Source organism: Scyliorhinus torazame, chromosome 10, assembly GCF_047496885.1.
Source record: "Scyliorhinus torazame isolate Kashiwa2021f chromosome 10, sScyTor2.1, whole genome shotgun sequence".
NCBI lineage: Eukaryota > Metazoa > Chordata > Chondrichthyes > Carcharhiniformes > Scyliorhinidae > Scyliorhinus > Scyliorhinus torazame.
The window spans coordinates 206,893,783-206,914,849 of record NC_092716.1 but is presented as its reverse complement, the minus strand read 5'-3'; the positions used below and the strand labels follow the sequence as shown (position 1 = coordinate 206,914,849).

The 21,067-nt window shown below is 49.2% G+C and overlaps 1 protein-coding gene across 6 annotated transcripts in view; it reads left to right on the top strand.

The window, feature by feature from the left end:
* The first annotated feature begins 3,275 nt into the window (after nt 1–3,275).
* Nucleotides 3,276–21,067, top strand: part of LOC140384530 (cytosolic 5'-nucleotidase 1A) — a 70,931-nt gene continuing 53,139 nt past the window's right edge. For 4 of the 6 annotated variants that reach the window (XM_072466302.1, XM_072466301.1, XM_072466303.1 and 1 more), the window contains exons 1-2: nt 3,293–3,352; nt 19,570–19,707. In XM_072466302.1, the coding sequence (XP_072322403.1) occupies nt 3,327–3,352; nt 19,570–19,707 (164 nt within the window). In that variant the 5' untranslated portion in view covers nt 3,293–3,326. Of the gene's footprint in view, nt 3,353–19,569; nt 19,708–21,067 lie in introns of all 6 variants that reach the window. The other 2 variants (XM_072466305.1, XM_072466304.1) reach the window with 1 other exon arrangement.

Sequence of the window (21,067 nt, the reverse complement as noted above, 5' to 3'; positions counted from 1 at the left end):
CCCCTCCTCCTCCTTTCTCTGCCACTCCCCCTCCCCTCCCCTCCCCTCCCCCTCTCTCTGCCACTCCCCCTCCCCTCCCCCTCTCTCTGCCACTCCCACTCCCCCTCTCTCTGCCACACCCCCTCTCTCTGCCACACCCCCTCTCCGCCCCTCCTCCTCCTCTCCACACTCCCTCTTTCCCCCGCCCCTCCCCATCCACCTCTCCCCTCTCAATCCCAGGACGATACAAGATGTCGTAGTTATAGGTGGAGACCTCGATCCTCCACCGCAAAATCTTGTTGTTCTTAATTTTGCCCTGCTGCGTGTTGTTGAACATGAAGGCAACCGACCGTTGGTCTGTGAGGAGAGTGAATCTCCTGCCGGCCAGGTAATGCCTCCAGTGCCGCACAGCTTCCACAATGGCTTGCGCCTCCTTTTCAACAGAGGAGTGTCGAATTTTGGAGACATGGAGGGTACGGGAAAAAAAGGCGACAGGCCTCCCTGCCTGGTTAAGAGTGGCTGCCAGGGCAAAGTCAGCCGCATCACTTTCCACCTGGAACGGGATAGATTCGTCCACGGCGTGCATCGTGGCCTTGGCAATTTCGGATCTGATGCGGTTGAACGCCAGGTGGGCCTCAGCCGTCAGGGGAGAAGTGGTGCGCTTAATGAGTGGGCGGCTTTGTCCGCGTAGTTGGGGACCCACTGGGCATAGTAGGAGAAGAACCCCAAGCACCTTTTCAGGGCCTTGAGGCAGTGGGGGAGGGGGAGTTGCAGGAGGGGGCGCATGCGTTCGGAGTCAGGCCCTAGGACATAGCCGAGGATGGCTAGCCGGGTTGTGCGGAAAACGCATTTCTCCTTATTATATGTCAAATTAAAGAGTCGGGCGGTGCGGAGGAATTTTTGAAGGTTGGTGTCGGGGTCCTGCAGGTCATGGCCGCAGATGGTAACATTATCCAAGTACGGGAACGTAGCCCGCAGCACGTACTGGTCGACCATTTGGTCCATCGTTCATTGGAAGACCGAAACCCGTTGGTGACGCCGAAGGGGACCCTGAGGAAATGGAAGAGACGGTCATCTGCCTCAGAGGCAGTGTATTGGCTGTCCTCCCGCCGGATGGGGAGCTGGTGCTACGCGGACTTCAAGTCCACCGTAGAGAAGACTCGATACTGCGCAATCTGATTGACCATGTCAGATATGCGTGGGAGAGGGTAAGCATCGAGCTGCGTGTACCGGTTGATCTTCTGACTGTAGTCGATGACCATCTGGTGTTTCTCCCCGGTCCTGACAACCACCACTTGAGCTCTCCAGGGGCTATTACTGGCCTCAATGATCCCTTCCCTCAGGAGTCGCTGGACCTCTGACCTGATGAAGGCCTTGTCATGAGCACTGTACCGTCTGCTCCGGGTGGCGACGGGCTTACAGTCTGGGGTGAGGTTCGCAAAGAGTGAGGGAGGGGCGACCTTCAGGGTCGCGAAGCTACAGACGGTGAGAGGGGGCAGGGGTCCCCCGAACTTCAGGGTTAGACTACAGAGGTTGCACTGAAAGTCTAAACCTAGTAGAAGGGCGCAGAGATGGGGGAGGATGCAGAGTTTGAAATTGGCGTATTCGACGCCCTGTATTGCCAGGTTGGCAGTGCAGTACCCCCGGATCTGCAATGAGTGTGATCCGGAAGCTAGGGATGTGACTTGTGAGACGGGACAGTGCCTTACCATGTCCGGGTGGACGAAGCTATCCGTGCTCCCGGAGTCGAAGAGGCAGGAGGACGTCTCCTGCCCATTGAGGCTCATGGACATCATCGAGCTTTGAAGATGGCAAGGCCGGGACTGGTCAAGTTGAATGGAGCTGAGTTGATGGTGATGAGTGTCGTGCTGGTCGCAAAATGGCGGCGTCGACGAAGTCGGACAAAATGGCAGCCCCCATGGATCGCACGCGGCGTTCAACGTCAATGATGTCAGACAACGTGGCGGCCCCCATGGATCGCATGAGGCGGGCGGAGTCGACGACGTCGGCCAAGATGGCTGTCCCCACAGGTCGCACGCAGCAGGTGACGCATCAGCAGAGTGCGTTCCGGGCAGGCACGATGCCACGCTGCCGGGTCTGTGAGTCTCAGACCAGGCTTGACAGGCTTTTGGTTTTTGATTTTGATTTTTAGGCTTAGCTAGGCATACCTTAGCGCAGTGCCCCTTCTTGCCACACTCGTTACATGTGGAGTTGCGAGCCGGGCAACGCTGCCTGGGATGCTGGCCCTGACCGCAGAAATAACAGCATGGTCCTCCGGAGCTGGACGGCTGCCGCGCGGCGCAGGAATGAGGCACGCCTGGATCGGGTGATGGCTGCGCCTCCGACGTCCCCGAGGATGCTGCGTGGTCAGATGGGAAGGCATTCAGGCTCTGGAAGGCCACTTCCAGCGAGGTAGCCAGCTTCACAGTCTCCTCGAGGTCGAGGGCCCCCTTTTCTAGAAGCCGCTGCCGGATGTAGCTGGACCGGACACCTGCCACATAGGTGGCCCAGCCATCAGCTCCGCGTGCTCGACCGCTGTGACAGGCCTGCAGTTACAACTGCGGACGAGTACTCTCAGTTCACGCACATATTCAGCCAGTTACTCACCCTGGCGCTGACGCCGCGTGGTCAGGAGGTGTCGAGCGAGTACCTCGTTCACCGGCCTCACGAACTGTCGTTTGAGCAGCTCCACTGCCTCCCTGTGTGAAGCCGCGTCTCTGATGAGTTGGAAAGTCCTGTGGCTCACCCGGGCGTTGAGGAGATGCTGTATAATTTCAGGGGAGACCTCGGCGGCGACCATCGTAAAAAAACTAGCTGATTAAATTGATACCAATCAATCCAGTCGAAACGGTAGTTAGCAAGAACTGTGGTTTTAATCAGCTAGAATGTGCCCACCAGTAGCTCCTCCCGCACTGAGAGGCTGTCCCGGTACGATGGGTTATATACCTTCTCAGAGGGACGGAACCACATGCGGAGCCAACAACAACATCAACAGAACAACAGTAACAGTGAGTAAATACAATAATATATACATCAGCCATAAGTGGCTCACCACACATTCCCCCCCTCCCCCTCCCCACCCACCTGCTGCCCCTCCCCTCCCGTCTCTGCCCCTCCCCTCCCTCTCTGTCGTTCCCCTCCCCCTCTTTGCTCCTCCCCTCGCCCTCCCCTCCCCCTCGCCTCACAGTCCCTTCCCCTCACAGTCTCTGCTCCTCCCCCTCTCTGGCCCCTCCCCCTATGCCGCACACCCTCTTTCCCGCCCCCTCTCGCGGTGCCTGCCGGATGTTGTAGTTTTGTTTTGGTGGCGCCGCTCTGTGATTGGGGGACATTGGTGTTCGGGCGATGCGATGGAGGTGCGGGAGGCGGGCACGGAGTAAGTGTGGGGAACTCGTGGCAACAGTGACGGGATGGCCTTTCTCGATGGCAGGCTGTCTGGGGCAACTGCAGCAGCTCGGGGTTCACTTTTCCTTGCCGTCCTGTGGACTTTTGTGTGGTCCAAATCCCTTCAAATCTGAATTAAAAGGCCGTAAACTCGCTCGTGTTGGACTGGAGCGATTCCCTAAAGAGGTTCCCAACAGTGCAAATCTCCCCGAGATAGTTGTCCTGCACTGGGAAGCATTCGTAACTCCAAACCTGCGATGTTTAAACCAATAATTACTGGAAACTTTGAATAATTAAAACCACTTTTAACTTTTGGGTAACTATTGCAAAGACCCAGATAAAATCCCCACATGAGTCCCCCGTCCCCCCCTCCACTTCCTGCGTCTTGACCCCCCCCCCCCCCAGGTCTATCTCCCCCCCCCCCCAAGTCTTACCCCCATCCCCCCCACCAGGTCTTAGCCCCCCCCCCAGGTCTCCCCCCCCCCCCCCAGGTCTCCCCCCCCCCCCCCAGGTCTCCCCCCCCCCCCCAGGTCTTACCCCCCCCAGGTCTTACCCCCCCCCCCAGGTCTTACCCCCCCCCCCCCCCAGGTCTTACCCCCCCCCCCCCCAGGTCTTACCCCCCCCCCCAGGTCTTACCCCCCCCCCCAGGTCTTACCCCCCCCCCCAGGTCTTACCCCCCCCCCCCCCAGGTCTTACCCCCCCCCCCAGGTCTACCCCCCCCCCCAGGTCTACCCCCCCCCCCAGGTCTACCCCCCCCCAGGTCTACCCCCCCCCCCAGGTCTACCCCCCCCCCAGGTCTACCCCCCCCCCCCAGGTCTACCCCCCCCCCCCCAGGTCTACCCCCCCCCCCCAGGTCTACCCCCCCCCCCCCAGGTCTACCCCCCCCCCCCAGGTCTACCCCCCCCCCCCAGGTCTACCCCCCCCCCCCAGGTCTACCCCCCCCCCCAGGTCTACCCCCCCCCAGGTCTACCCCCCCCCCCAGGTCTACCCCCCCCCCCAGGTCTACCCCCCCCCCCAGGTCTACCCCCCCCCCCCAGGTCTACCCCCCCCCCCCAGGTCTACCCCCCCCCCCAGGTCTACCCCCCCCCCCCAGGTCTACCCCCCCCCCCAGGTCTACCCCCCCCCCAGGTCTACCCCCCCCCCCAGGTCTACCCCCCCCCCCCCAGGTCTACCCCCCCCCCCCAGGTCTACCCCCCCCCCAGGTCTACCCCCCCTCCCAGGTCTACCCCCCCTCCCAGGTCTACCCCCCCCCCCCCCAGGTCTACCCCCCCCCCCCCAGGTCTACCCCCCCCCCCCCAGGTCTACCCCCCCCCCCAGGTCTACCCCCCCCCCCCAGGTCTACCCCCCCCCCAGGTCTACCCCCCCCCCCCAGGTCTACCCCCCCCCCCAGGTCTACCCCCCCCCCCCCAGGTCTACCCCCCCCCCAGGTCTACCCCCCCCCCCCAGGTCTACCCCCCCCCCCAGGTCTACCCCCCCCCCCAGGTCTACCCCCCCCCCCAAGTCTTCCCCCCCCCCAAGTCTTCCCCCCCCCCAAGTCTTCCCCCCCCCCAAGTCTTCCCCCCCCCCCCAAGTCTTCCCCCCCCCCCCAAGTCTTCCCCCCCCCAAGTCTTCCCCCCCAAGTCTTCCCCCCCAAGTCTTCCCCCCCCAAGTCTTCCCCCCCCAAGTCTTCCCCCCCCAAGTCTTTCCCCCCCCAAGTCTTCCCCCCCCAAGTCTTCCCCCCCCAAGTCTTCCCCCCCAAGTCTTCTCCCCCCCCCCCAAGTCTTCTCCCCCCCCCCAAGTCGTCTCCCCCCCCCAAGTCTTCTCCCCCCCCCCAAGTCTTCTCCCCCCCCCAAGTCTTCTCCCCCCCCCAAGTCTTCTCCCCCCCCAAGTCTTCCCCCCACCCAAGTCTTCCCCTCCCAAGTCTTCCCCCCCCAAGTCTACACCACCCCTCCAAGCCTACACCCCCCCTCCAAGCCTACACCCCCCTCCAAGCCTACACCCCCCCTCCAAGCCTACACCCCCCCCCTCCAAGTCTACACCCCCCCTCCAAGTCTACACCCCCTCCAAGTCTACACCCCCCCTCCAAGTCTACACCCCCCCTCCAAGTCTACACCCCCCCTCCAAGTCTACACCCCCCCTCCAAGTCTACACCCCCCCTCCAAGTCTACACCCCCCCCTCCAAGTCTACACCCCCCCTCCAAGTCTACACCCCCCCTCCAAGTCTACACCCCCCCTCCAAGTCTACACCCCCCCCCCAAGTCTACACCCCCCCCCTCCGGTTTACACCCCCCCCCTCCGGTTTACACCCCCCCCCCAAGTTTACACCCTCCCCCCATGTCTACACCCTCCCCCCCCCCCCCCCCCTCCAGGTCTACTCCAACCCCCTCTCCCTCCCCCATGTCTGCACCAACTCTCATTTCCCCCCCCCCTTCCCAGGTCTAACACCAAAATCCCCCCTTCCCCCCCGAAGTCTAACACAACCCCCCCCCCCAATTCCTCCCCAGGTCTAAGACCAACCCTCCCTCCTCCCCAGGTGTGACTCCAACTAACCCCCGCCTCCAGGTTTAATACCACCCCCCAGGTTTAACACCACCCCCTCCCTCCCAGGTCTGACACCAACCACCCCCCCCCCCAGGTCTAACACCACCCTCCCTCCTCCCCCACAGATCTAACACCAACTCTTCTCCCCCCCCCCCCCCCCCCCCCCCCCCCCCAGGTCTACCACCAATGCCACATGCAATTGTGGCAAGAAAATACAGATTTTCTTCTGTATTTACAAATGAGAGGGGCGATATTGTTGGAGAGGACAGTGTGAAACAAATTGGTAAGCTTGAGGAAATACTTGTTAGGAAGGAAGATGTGTTGGGCATTTTGGAGAACTTGAGGATAGACAAGTCCCCCGGGCCTGACGGGATATATCCAAGGATTCTATGGGAAGCAAGAGATGAAATTGCAGAGCCGTTGGCAATGATCTTTTCGTCCTCACTGTCAACAGGGGTGGTACCAGGGGATTGGAGAGTGGCGAATGTCGTGCCGCTGTTCAAAAAAGGGACTAGGGAATAACCCTGGGAATTATAGGCCAGTTAGTCCTACTTCGGTGGTAGGCAAAGTAATGGAAAGGGTACTGAAGGATAGGATTTCTGAGCATCTGGAAAGACACTGCTTGATTAGGGATAGTCAGCACGGATTTGTGAGGGGTAGGTCTTGCCTTACAAATCTTATTGAATTCTTTGAGGAGGTGACCAAGCATGTGGATGAAGGTAAAGCAGTGGATGTAGTGTACATGGATTTTAGTAAGGCATTTGATAAAGTTCCCCATGGTAGGCTTATGCAGAAAGTAAGGAGGCATGGGGTAGTGGGAAATTTGGCCAGTTGGATAACGAACTGGCTAACCGATAGAAGTCAGAGAGTGGTGGTGGATGGCAAATATTCAGCCTGGATCCCAGTTACCAGTGGCGTACCGCAGGGATCAGTTCTGGGTCCTCTGCTGTTTGTGATTTTCATTAATGACTTGGATGAGGGAGTTGAAGGGTGGGTCAGTAAATTTGCAGACGATACGAAGATTGGTGGAGTTGTGGATAGTAAGGAGGGCTGTTGTCGGCTGCAAAGAGACATAGATAGAATGCAGAGCTGGGCTGAGAAGTGGCAGATGGAGTTTAACCCTGAAAAGTGTGAGGTTGTCCATTTTGGAAGGGCAAATATGAATGCGGAATGCAGGGTTAACGGTAGAGTTCTTGGCAATGTGGAGGCGCAGAGAGATCTTGGGGTCTATGTTCATACATCTTTGAAAGTTGCCACTCAAGTGGATAGAGCTGTGAAGAAGGCCTATGGTGTGCTGGCGTTCATTAACAGAGGGATTGAATTTAAGAGCCGTGAGGTGATGATGCAGCTGTACAAAACTTTGGTAAGGCCACATTTGGAGTATTGTGTACAGTTTTGGTCGCCTCATTTTAGGAAGGATGTGGAAGCTTTGGAAAAGGTGCAAAGAAGATTTACCAGGATGTTGCCTGGAATGGAGAGTAGGTCTTACGAGGAAAGGTTGAGGGTGCTAGGCCTTTTCTCATTAGAACGGAGAAGGATGAGGGGCGACTTGATAGAGGTTTATAAGATGATCAGGGGAATAGATAGAGTAGACAGTCAGAGACTTTTTCCCCGGGTGGAACAAACCATTACAAGGGGACATAAATTTAAGGTGAAAGGTGGAAGATATAGGAGGGATATCAGAGGTAGGTTCTTTACCCAGAGAGTAATGGGGGCATGGAATGCACTGCCTGTGGAAGTAGTTGAGTCGGGAACATTAGGGACCTTCAAGCAGCTATTGGATAGGTACATGGATTAAGGTAAAATGATATAGTGTAGATTTATTTGTTCTCAAGGGCAGCACGGTAGCATTGTGGATAGCACAATTGCTTCACAGCTCCAGGGTCCCAGGTTCGATTCCGGCTTGGGTCACTGTCTGTGCGGAGTCTGCACATCCTCCCCGTGTCTGCGTGGGTTTCCTCCGGGTGCTCCGGTTTCCTCCCACAGTCCAAAGATGTGCGGGTTAGGTGAATTGGCCAATGATAAATTGCCCTTAATGTCCAAATTGCCCTTGGTGTTGGGTGGAGGTGTTGAGTTTGGGTAGGGTGCTCTTTCCAAGAGCCGGTGCAGACTCAAAGGGCCGAATGGCCTCATTCTGCACTGTAAATTCAATGATTGTCCGAGATTAATCATAGATTAAGGTTCGGCACAACATCGTGGGCCGAAGGGCCTGTTTTGTGCTGTATTTTCTATGTTCTATGTTCAATCTGTGGGATTTGAGAGATGGATCCACAGAAGGTCAGTTGAATGGCTCCGGACATTTCGTTCAGAGTGAGGTGTTATTGCCTGAATTTAAACAAAATCTTGGTAGAATCCTGTTCTGTGGTCCACTCTCCATGGCAATCCCTACACCAGTCAAAGTCCATCTGGCAACCAAGCAGCACACTGATGCAGAATAAATTGTTCCCTTTGAGATTTGACATTCTTGCCAATATGTTCTGGTGAGTGCAAGGGCAAAGATTTCAACAGCAGGTCTTATTTTTTGGCAATAATCACGTAAAGTATCTGTCGTAATAATATCTGGTGTTAATATTCTTGTTTTCCTCCCTCACTCCCCTCCCCCCCCTTTACAAATGGTGCCCTGATATGAATTGCATGATAATTGTATCCGACTGATGCTGTTCCAATTTCTTTTCCACCTTCAGTCTAAATCAGTTTTTTCCAAACATTTTTTCTTGGGACCCTCTTTTGTAGGCTGAGCGACCTCCGCGACCCACGCCACGTTCGCTTATCTTTAATGTAAAAGGGCTTTATCCTCACAATCTCACTTGAATCAGGTTCAAAAGCGGAGATGGGAATGCACAGGTGTTGACTTCAGCCAGTTCCTTTGTGCTGTCTTCATCTTTATGAACGCACAAAATCCAACCTCGCACGTATGTTGTGAAGGGCAATAGCAATAAACTGCTTGTTTTACTCAGCACTGATACCCCTGGGATATGTTAGTCCAGAATGCTGACAGCCTCATGAGCTTTTGCCATGTTTTTAACCTGGTATCAGGTCAGGTAGAGAGCTTGTCTTTTAATTTGGAGTCAGCTGTATAGTTGACTTTGAGGTTTCAACCTCTTAGGAATTTTTCACCCACCACTTCACTCTACAAAATCTGAAACTTCTCTCATTTGCCAGTACTTCCCTGTACATAGCACACATAGGGTTGCAACCTTATTTGCCCAATTGAAAAAAACCTCCCTCAAGAAATCTTCATACTGCTTTGTTCCCAAATTAAGTTTCTTCTTTGTAGGCTGTTAACCAGAGGCCCTGGAGCTCTATACAGAGCTAACACAGTTCTGTCCTGCCCTGGACTCTCCTGAGCAGCTCTCTCCAGATTTAGTTGTGGGATCCTGCCCAAAAGCTACACTGCCTATTTGAGTCTCTGGCCATCTTGCTTTTATGAAAACGATCCATCTTCACAGTCCTCTTGCTTTGCTTGCCAGCATCTAGAAAATGGAAGTAGCTCTGCTCCATGATTTGGCACCAAAAGCACGTACATTGAGGCTGCTTCTGGCCGGAAGACTGCACACAGCTTCATTTCTTTTTCATTTTAAAGGTTTCAGCAGCCACCATTCTCAATTTAAAAGCTGGTAGCAGCCATTGGATGCTTCTCCTGCGATTGGGACCACCGCGGTAATGGCGCGACCAATTGCTCAACAACCCTCCCTACAACCACCCACACTTTGAAAAACCCTGGTCTACAATAAAATATTTCTGCATTTTACCTTTTGCGGAACCCCTCGTCCAGCCCTGATAATATATATAATTATAAGCAGTAGGAGTGGGTAGGGTGTATAAAGAAAAAGCTATAATTTAGTGTTGGAGCCGAGACGACAAACTGAGTTTATTTCTTGTGGTTCATCATGTTCTGTGCCCTATCACTCCTAGTCATTTGACACACTATATTTATTTTAATTTACCTTTAGACTCTGGCTCGATGAATGATTGAAATTTCTTTTGCAAATAGAAGGATTCAGGAATTGTATATTTTTATCCCATCCCATAGAACATTTCCTGGCAGACTAAACTTGTGTTTATTAGGACTTAAAATTAAGTAAAAATAAACTTCAAACTTTGATTCATCCAAGCCAGAGTTTAGTTTGAGACTGCCAAAGGGGCCAGGAGGCTGTTGCAAAATAGCATTTTTCACTTTTACTATATTTTTTAAATATTTTTTTTTTAAACCTCTTGCATACTTTGAAGAAATTATTTTCATGTGTTCGCTTTACTCAGTTTTCTTTTCTTATGACGATACTTGCTGACTTCTGGTTTGAGGTACTGACATCTGATGTCTTCTAGAATCTCACCCAATTTATCGTTCTTTACATGCAAGACTAGATTGTCAGCAGCTCAACAACACAACTATAATGCCCCAGAAACCTGGCTGGGATTATTTGACTCAACACTGACTGGCAATTGAACATGGCGCCTTTCTGGTCCGTGCACTACTTGCAGCACCAGTATCTTTACATACTTGGGAAGCTGGTGTGGGGGAGGTAGCTGGCAGGGTACGGGGTGGGTTGCGCAGTGGCGGACAAGAGAGCATTTTGATGTGAAAGGGTGAGCAGTGAAAAGTCTGGAATCTCTGAATGTGAACTATTCAAGAAAAATACAAACCAGCCACTTATAACTATTTGATCTCTTGCTAATTTAAAGCTTACTTTTTAAAGTTCCTGTTGAGCATTTATTTTAAGTTCACATGCCTGGAAGCTGTTAGCAATTTTGTTGGTTTGAGTTGAAATACTTCTATTTTAAACTAAGCAAGCAGTGAACCTGTGTGTTTATATGGTTTCAGTCTTGTAATTTAGAATAGTGAAGTCTTGTTCTTAATGTTGGTTGTTCCAGTTCCTTTGGAGCAAGTATATATAAACCTCACTTGTTGCATTAATTGGGCGATCCTGCAGTTTCTGAACATTAGATTGATTTGGTTACAGATTGAGAAGCTGTACTGTGGAACTCTCCAGCTCTATACCCTGTTCGAGACTCTGTAAGTAGCTTTAGGATAGATTTGGCATTTTTATTCTGTTGTCCATCAATTCCTTCAGGGCAAGATTTGATTGTGGAGTGCATCATTGTCTAATGTTGTTTATGTACAGCACATTATTAATTAAGTACTTGTTTCAGGCAAAAACATTTTGGTCCGCTTGTGACATTGGCTGAGGGCTGAGTTTGATTCAATAAGCAGTTGAGTTTCACTTTGAGTTTGAATTAGTGAGTGCATTGTCAGGGCTGAAATCCTTTGGGGCTTGAACTAAGGAGTGTATTATCAGAGTCAGGTGCTCTCCAAAATTTGATGAAATAAATGTATTACTAGGGTTTCAGTACCCTAAGATTTGAAATAGTCAGCTTAGTTTTTAGTTCTGGGACCCAATGGAGTTTGATTTGGCACGTAGATTGTTGGCTCCAGAACGCAATAAAGTTTGAACTAATGAGTGTGCTGTTGTGGTTCAAGACCATCTAGGATTTGCATTAGTGAAACATCGTTGAGTCTGGAACTCTTGACACTTAAGTGTATTATTGGAAACTGGCACACTCTAGGAATGTGTGTTGCTGATGTCCAAGATCTGGTGGAACGTGAATCGAGGATTGTGTTATTTGGCGTGAGATTTGAACTGATAAGAGTACATGTGACTTATGGATGTCTTGACCTTGAGCTTAAAGTACTGTATCTATTATTGTAATCTATTGTTGATCCCCAAATTTCTTTCTCTGTCAGTCTGGCCTCAATAAAAGTTGCGATGGATTCGCACGTAAAAAGAAGTTATTTATTTAGCTTGCAAGCTTAAATCATCTTACAGAAACGTAAGAGACCTCCAGCCTCTTAAGCTCCAGAAAAACGACTGAACTAAAAGACAAAGGGATCTCTGTAAAATCAATTCAAATGGTATCATGTTTCACATACTCGACGGACATAGGTCAGCCTATGTCCCTCCTGACCTGTTTGATCTATTCTGATTGGCTCACTTCCAATCCCTTTCTCTGGCCCCTATCAATGCAGCATCACTCTCATAGACACACCTCTTCCTGCTTTTTCCATGCGGTCTCAAACCCCTTTGTCCCTAACTGCCAGAATCAAAGTGGCTTATTTCTACATTACATTAACTAGTATCTCTAAAGTAACTATTTTATATCACATTGGTCACTATGACGACCTGGATTTCATCTGGTAAGACTGTTCTGGGAGTCAGACACTCCACGGAATCTGATCAAATTAGTGTTCTTGTTTGTTTTGCAACCCTTGCAACCTATCTACCAGAACAAGAAGGGCAAGAACAGCAATCTTATTCCCTTCCAAATCACACACCATCCTGATTTGGACACACATCACCTTTCCTTCAATATCACTAGATTCCCTACCTAACACTGTTTTGGGACTACCACATATCACTAAAGTTAAACGGAAATATGGTTAAAGTGAATTGGAACTTGGTAATTTGGTGCAGTGAGGTAATCAGGAAAGGTAGGTGGTAAGTCTAATTCTGCTGTTTTTCAGTAGCTTAGTGTCTGATTGGCTGAAGCTGACCCCACCCTAATTGCTGAGAGGCAGTTATCTGTCAGTCACCTGAGGCCTGTTTAGTGGCACAAGGGTGTACATTGTATTCTTCTCTTTGAAGCTTAAGTAGTGTGAGTCACCCTGGTTAGCTGAGGGCTGTATAAAAGACAGACAGAGAGCGTACTTAGTAAGCTTTGCGCAAGTCAAGGAGAGACAGCCTGTGTGAGTGAGACACATCCAGAGTGGGAATTGGAACTTGGTAATTTGGTGCAGTGAGGTAATTCGGTGCAGAGTTGGAGAAGGTGCTTTTTCCCTACCGGTTTGTTCTCTTTCTTCTGGCCTGTAACTTTTAATCTGCAGGGAGAGAACCAGAGAGCATCCTGGGAAGGTTAGTGATTTTTATTTTTATTACCTTTTCAAAATTGTGTGGGGGGAAAACTGAAGTGACATCACAGTAAAGCTGTGACCTGATTGGCTGGTTGGGAATCTACACTAAATTTAAAAATTGAACATTGTTAAACTAATTAAACATAATTACTTAATTATAATTTAGAAAGGTACCTAAGCCAGAGATCGGAGAGTACTGTATTTAGCTTTCACATTTATAATAGAAATCTAGTGCTAGGAAACATATAATTAACACTAAAGTTTATTTTAATTTTAAAATTTAATTTACTAAATAATTAGTGCAATGTCAATTAGAGGGGTGCAGTGCTCTGTGAGATGTGGCAGGCCCGGGAGGCTTCCAGCGTCCCGGATGGCTTCATCTGCAGAAAGTGCACCCAACTAGAGTTCCTCACAGACCGCATGGTTCGGTTGGAGCAGCAGTTGGATGCACTTAGGAGCATGCAGGTGGCGAAAAGCGTCATTGATATCAGTTAAATAAATGTGGGCATACCCAAGGTGCAGGCAGAGAAATGGGTGACCACCAGAAGGGGCAGGCAGTCAGTGCAGGAATCCCCTGTGGTTGTCCCCCTCTCGAACAGGTATACCCCTTTGGATACTGTCGGGGGTGATAGCCTATCAGGGGAAAACAGCAGCAGCCAGAGCAGTGGCACCACGGCTGGCTCTGATGTTCAGCAGGGAGGTTTAAAGAGCAATAGTCATAGGGGACTCTATAGTCAGGGGCACAGATAGGCGCTTCTGTGGATGTGATAGAGACTCCAGGATGGTATGTTGCCTCCATGGTGCCAGGGTCCAGGATGTCTCAGAACGAGTAGCAGGCATCCTGAAGGTGGAGGGCAAACAGGCAGAGGTCGTTATACATATTGGTACTAACAACATCGGCAGGTAGGGGCATGAGGTCCTGCAGCAGGAGTTCAGGGAGCTAGGCAGAAAGTTAAAAGACAGGACCTCTAGGGTTGTAATCTCGGGATTACTCCCTGTGCCACGTGCCAATGAGGCTAGAAATAGGAAGATAGAGCAGCTAAATACGTGGCTAAACAGCTGGTGTAGGAGGGAGGGTTTCCGTTATCTGGACCACTGGGAGCTCTTCCGGGGCTGGTGTGACCTGTATAAGAAGGATGGGTTGCATCTAAACTGGAGAGGCATAAATATCCTGGCCGCAAGGTTTGCTAGTATCACGCGGGAGGGTTTAAACTAGTAGGCAGGGGGGTGGGTACCGGAGCAATAAGTCAGAAGGTGAAAGCATTGCGGGAGAAGTAGGGAATAGGGCCAGTATGGCTCTGAGGAAGAGCAGACAGGGAGTTGCTGAAAACAGCGAGTCTGATGGCCTGAAGTGCATATGTTTTAATGCAAGAAGCATTACGGGTAAGGCAGAAGGATTAGTACTTGGAACTATGATGTTGTTGCCATTACAGAGACCTGGTTAAGAGAAGGACTGGATTGGCAGCTAAACGTTCCAGGATTTAGATGTTTCAGGTTGGATTGAGGGGGATGTAATAGGGGTGGCGGAGTTACGCTACTGGTTAGGGAGTATATCACAGCTGTACTACGGGAGGACACGTCAGAGGGCAGCGAGGCTATATGTGTAGAGATCAGGATTGGGGGTTTACTACAGGCCTCCCGACAGCCAGCGGGAGATAGAGGAGCAGATAGGTAGACAGATTTTGGAAACAAGTAAAAACAACAGGGTTGTTGTGATGGGAGACTTCAATTTCCCCAATATTGACTGGGACTCACTTAGCGTTAGGGGCTTAGACGGGGCAGGGTTTGTAAGGAACATCCAGGAGGGCTTCTTAAAACAATATATAGATAGTCCAACTAGGGAAGGGGCTGTACTGGACCTGGTATTGGGGAATGAGCCCGGCCAGGTGGTAGAAGTTTCAGTAGGGGAGCATTTCGGGAACAGTGACCACAATTCAGTAAGTTTTAAAGTGCTGGTGGACAAGGATAAGAATGGTCCGAGGGTGAATGTGCTAAATTGGTGGAAGGCTAATTATAAGAATATTCGGCGGGAACTGAAGAACCTAGATTGGGGGCGGATGTTTGAGGGTAAATTAACATCTGACATGTGGGAGGCTTTCAAATGTCAGTTGAAAGGAATTCAGGACCGGCATGTTCCTGTGCGGAAGAAGGATAAATACGGCAAATTTCAGGAACCTTGGATAATGAGAGATATTGTAGGCCTTGTCAAAAAGAAAAAGGAAGCATTTGTCAGGGCTAGAAGGCTGGGAACAGATGAAGCCTGTGTGGAATATAAGGAAAGTAGAAAGGAACTTCAGCAAGGAGTCAGGAGGACTAGAAGGGGCCACGAAAAGTCATTGGCAAATAGGGTTAAGGAAAATCCCAAGGCTTTCTACACGTACATAAAAAGCAAGAGGGTAGCCAGGGAAAGGGTTGACCCACTGAAGGATTGGCAAGGGAATCTATGTGTGGAGCCAGAGGAAATGGGCGAGGTACTAAAATGAGGTACTAAATGAATACTTTGCATCAGTATTCACCAAAGAGAAGGAATTGGTGGATGTTGAGTCTGGAGAAGAGTGTGTAGATAGCCTGGGTCACATTGAGATCGAAAAAGACGAGGTGTTGGGCGTCTTGGAAAATATTAAGGTAGATAAGTCCCCAGGGCCTGATGGGATCTACCCCAGAATACTGAAGGAGTCCAGAGAGGAAATTACTGAGGCCCTGAAAGAAATCTTTGGATCCTCACTGTCCTCAGGTGATGTCCCGGAGGACTGGAGAATAGCCAATGTTGTTCCTTTGTTTAAGAAGGGTAGCAAGGATAATCCAGGGAACTACAGGCCGGTGAGCCTTACATCAGTGGTAGGGAAATTACTGGAGAGAATTCTTCGAGATAGGGTCTACTCCCATTTGGATGCAAATGGACGTATTAGCGAGAGGCAGCATAGTTTTGTGAAGGGGAGGTCGTGTCTCACTAACTTGATCGGATTTTTCGAAGAGGTCACAAAGATGATTGCAGATAGGGCAGTGGATGTTGTCTATTTGGATTTCAGTAAGGCCTTTGACAAGGTCCCTCATGGTAGACTGGTACAAAAGGTGAAGTCACACAGGATCAGGGGTGAGCTGGCAAGATGGATACAGAACTGGCTAGGTCATAGAAGGCAGAGAGTAGCAATGGAAGGGTGCTTTTCTATTTGGAGGGCTGTGACAAGTGGTGTTCCGCAGGGATCAGTGCTGGGACCTTTGCTGTTCGTAGTATATATAAATGATTTGGAGGAAAATGTAACTGGTCTGATTGGTAAGTTTGCAGGCGACACACAGGTTGGTGGAATTGCAGATAGCGATGAGGGCTGTCAGAGGATACAGCAGGATTTAGATTGTTTGGAGACTTGGGCGGAGAGATGGCAGATGGAGTTTATCCCGGACAAATGTGAGGCAATGCATTTTGGAAGGTCTAATGCATGTAGGGAATATACAGTGAATGGTAGAACCCTCAAGAGTATTGACAGTCAGAGAGATCTAGGTGTACAGGTCCACAGGTCACTGAAAGGGGCAACACAGGTGGAGAAGGTAGTCAAGAAGGCATACGGCATGCCTGCCTTCATTGGCCGGGGCATTGAGTATAAGAATTGGCAAGTCATGTTGCAGCTGCTCGAATCTTAGTTAGGCCACACTTGGAGTATAGTGTTCAGTTCTGGTCGCCACATTACCAGAAGGATGTGGAGGCTTTCGAGAGGGTGCAGAAGAGATTTACCAGGATATTGCCTGGTATGGAGGACATTAGCTATGAGGAGCGGTTGAATAAACTTGGTTTGTTCTCACTGGAACGACGGAGGTTGAGGGGCGACCTGATAGAAGTCTACAAAATTATGAGGGGCATAGACAGAGTGGATATTCAGAGGCTTTTTCCCAGGGTAGAGGGGTCAATTACAAGGGGGCACAGGTTTAAGGTGTGAGGGGCAAGGTTTAGAGGAGATGTACGAGTAAGTTATTTACACAAAGGGTAGTGAGTGCCTGGAACTCGCTGCCGGAGGAGGTGGTGGCAGCAGGGACGATAGTGACATTTAAGGGGCATCTTGACAAATCCATGAATAGGATGGGATTAGAGGGGTACGGACCCAGGAAGTGTAGAAGATTTTAGTTTAGACGGGCAGCATGGTCGGCACAGGCTTGGAGGGCCGAAGGGCCTGTTCCTGTGCTGTACTTTTCTTTGTTCTTTTGAAGATACGGTGAAATTCTGTACTAATTATGCCTGATACAAAATACAATCCTCACCTAGCTCTTTTTTTTAATCAACAAGTAACAAATGTATAAAGAATTGTATCTCCAATGCTTATGAAGTGTGAACTATTGCTTTAAAGGCCCAGATGGTTTTCATCTGTGAACACTTATTAATTACTCATATCAGGGTTACAACACCGAGGAGGCCATTTGGCTTATCAATCCTCACTAACTCTGTGCAAGAACAATCTAACCAGTACCCTCTCCCCACCCTTGCTCTGTAACCCTGCAATATTTTAATCTTCAGCTGCTTATCCAATTCCATTTTGAAAGCCAGAATTGAATCTGCCATTACCATCTTAGTTTCATAGAATTTACAGTGCAGAAGGAGGCCATTCAGCCCATCGAGTCTGCACCGGCTCTTGGAAAGAACACCCTACCCAAGGTCAACACCTCCACCCCATCCCCATAACCCAGTAACCCCACCCAACACTAAGGGCAATTTAGCATGGCCAATCCACCTAACCTGCACATCTTTGGACTGTGGGAGGAAACCGGAGCACCCGGAGGAAACCCACGCACACACGGGGAGGATGTGCAGACTCCACACAGACTGTGACCCAAGCCGGAATCGAACCTGGGACCCTGGAGCTGTGAAGCAATTGTGCTATCCACAATGCTACCGTGCTGCCCAGCAATCCTTCTCAATCCTAACCACTCCGTGCACAGAAAAAACGATCCTTGTCATCTTTAGTTCTTTTGTCAATGAATCATCTTAAATCGGTGTACTCTGGTTCTCGACACCTCCACCAAAGGGATCAGTTTCCATCTAAACCTCTCTCAACCTTCGTTAAGAGACCCATCTTCTCCAATCTAACCTTTTATCTGAATTTCCTTCATCCCTGGAACTATTCTTGTAAATCTTTTCAGCACCTACTCTGAAAAGCCTTCACATAATCCCTTAAATACAATGCCCAGAAGTGGGCGCAATACTCCAGTTACAAATAGCGTAGGTTCGAAGTGACCACAATGTGTCTGTTTTCACAGTAGTAACACTCCATATGTTAATATTTAATGAGCCGAAGGCTTCTGGCCAATTGCCCTGAACCTGATGAAGAATCTGTTTATGTAGACAATCATTTTAAAACCAAACCCAAGCAGCATGCTCAGCCCTGCCCAGACCCTCATGTCAAGATGGACAGAAAACCACTGAAGCATCCCAGTGCCTAGACCGAGCTACCATTCTCCTCATCATTAACTGAGGCTCTGAATGTAAAATGGATGCCTCTCAACAGGTTGGGTGCTTAAGCCTCAATAGCAGTTTTAGAAAAATATTGCGATCTGCCCATCCTTGATTCCTTTTTCAAAATTAATTGTCGAGAGTGAAAAGAACAAGGGGCCATGGTGCAGGGCATCACCAAGAGTGAAAAATTGTAGAAGTTGCAATCAGTTGAGAAACACTGAAAGCATGGTGGGAATCTTGGATTTCAGAATGCAAGAAAATTCTTGGTTTTCCAAGGAATTCTTGAATTTCAGAAAGTAAAGGAACACTGAGAATATTATTTTTTTTACAGTTTAAAGTTCTGGAATAAATGAGCCAAAATGGTAAATTATCTTAAGTCTTGGGGCAGGATTGTCAGGACCCGACTGTCAAATAGGAATCAGAAACCTTCACTGCAAGCAAAACAGTCATTCATTTGTGATTTTCCCTAAATTGGCCTAATTGTAGATAGAGTACAGGATTCATAGAATTTACAATGCAGAAGGAGGCCATGTGGCCCATTGAGTCTGCACCGGCTCTTGGAAAGAGCACCTCACTTAAGCCCACTCCTCTACCCTATCCCTGTAACCCACTAACCCACCTAAGCTTTTTGGACACTTAAGGGCAATTTATCATGGCCAATCCACCTAACCTGCACATCTTTGGACTGTGGGAGGAAATCGGAGCACCCGGAGGAAACCCACGCAGACACGGGGAGGAAGTGCAGACTTCGCACAGTCACCCAAGCCAGGAATCGAACCTGGGACCCTGGAGCTGTGAAGCAACTGTGCTAACCACTGTACTACCGTGCTTGCCCATCTTCTCTCCATCTTTTAAAGGTTGGTGGATGGCCTCTCAACACTAGTAGCCTTCCAGTCTGAAAACAGCATCAGGATGCCATGGTATTTAAGTGAAAGAAAAAGTGTCCCAAAATGGAGGCATCCTTTCAACAACTGTTTCAAATCTGAAGTAAAAAAAATAGATTCAACAGTAGGCCCTCTATTGTGGAGGGGTGGGTTGTTTCACAGCACAGCCTGCAGTTTCTGCTTAGCCTCCAGCAGCTAAATTGTCCCACACTGCCTGCAGAAACCTGAAGATCAATGGGAATATCCTTAAATTACCCCCCCCCTCCTTTCCAGGAAAATGGTCTGGGACAGGATGAAGCTGGGGAAGCAGCAGACAAGTCAGTGGTGTGGAATTCTGTGCCTACCTGCCTTCATCTGTGCCCTTGGTGGGGGCTAAAAATTCAGTTCCAACTATGTTAAATAACTCAAAATGACTGATGCTAATCAAGCTTACCGTTGTTTACGCGGAAATGTTACAGGAACCTCAGACAACGGACAAAAATGCGACTAAGTGTGGATGTCCAAATGTTGGTGTCCAAGTTGCATGGCTCTTCCATTGGCATCTCACTATCTGCCTCACTATTGAAAGGAATGAAGTTGCTGTACTTGCACAGTAGGTATGACCAAACCTTAACATGGAAAGTTGTTCATTCCATTCTAACTACCCTTTTAATGACCCGATAAGTGTTAATTACTAGTGGTGATTCTGAAAATTAACTGTTGCAAGTAGCAATTCACATTCATTCAACTTTTAACTGTTGTAAAGTGTAAACCTTTTTTGTTTTTCCTTCATTTCTCTTTCTCGTAATTTAATCTTTCTTTTCTTCTCTGTATTTCTCATTCTGGGTCTAATTTATCACTGAGTTCACCCATTCAAATTTAAATTTCTTTTTCAGTCCTTGTGCTGTTAATTTCAAAATCTTTCAATCTGATTAGTTGGGGACATGCATAGTTACTTGACTTCACTTAGTTCCTCAAAGTGCCTTATTATCATCTCACACTTTCAGCAACTTAAATCAAAAAATTAAATAAGCAGGGGCAAGTCTAACTAATGGCAGGTGCCATTCAGTGCAATGTTAGTGCAAATTATAGTAAATATATGTTAAGATCTCAAAAATGAGTTGGGCACTAAACACTTCATTTCTCAAATTTAAATAATGAGCCACTTTACAGTACAGCTAAGAAAGCACAGTGACAAAGCAGGCAGTGCCCTTGAATTGTTCAGGCCCTCAAAAGGGACAGACACACCATTAGCAGTATATGCTATGAGTCCATAGTGCATGCAGCCACACATCAACGGAACTAATTTAACTGTAGAAGTATCACAAACCCATATATATGCATATAAAAATATTTTGTTATGTACACACCCAATTCCCTGTGACATCCGTTCTTAGTAAATGTGCAGTGGTTTACTTTGAGAATACTTGGCTGGAAAAGCAAATCTCAAAGCAATTCAAACGTCAATTTGAATTCTGCATTTTCTCATGAGGGACTGCAACAAAGGAGCAGGGTAATATATTTCAGAATTCAAATATAACCATCTACCATGGTGAGATTCAAACCTGGGACCCCAGAACATTGTTCTAGATATGTTTACTAGTTCAGTGACCTGTACCATTAAGCCACAAGAGGAAATCAGTGTCTAATATAATGCACAGACACATTAGGACTAGGAGTAGGTCAACCTCTCATAGTTTGCTCCTCCGTTCAATTAGATCATGGTTGATTTGAACCGTAACCCCATTTAGCTGCCTTTGCTCTCTATCTTTTGACACCCTTGCCTAGCAAGAAGCAATTCACCATCTCAGCTTGAAAACTCCAGTTGTCTCAGCAACCAGGCTTTTTTTTGGGGGGGTGGGGGGGGGGGGGGGGGGAAGAGTGGGAAGTTCGACATTTCTAATACCCTATGTGTTGTCTAAAAAGTGCTCCCTGACCACCCCTGAATGGCCTAGCTATAGTTTAAAGATTCTGTTC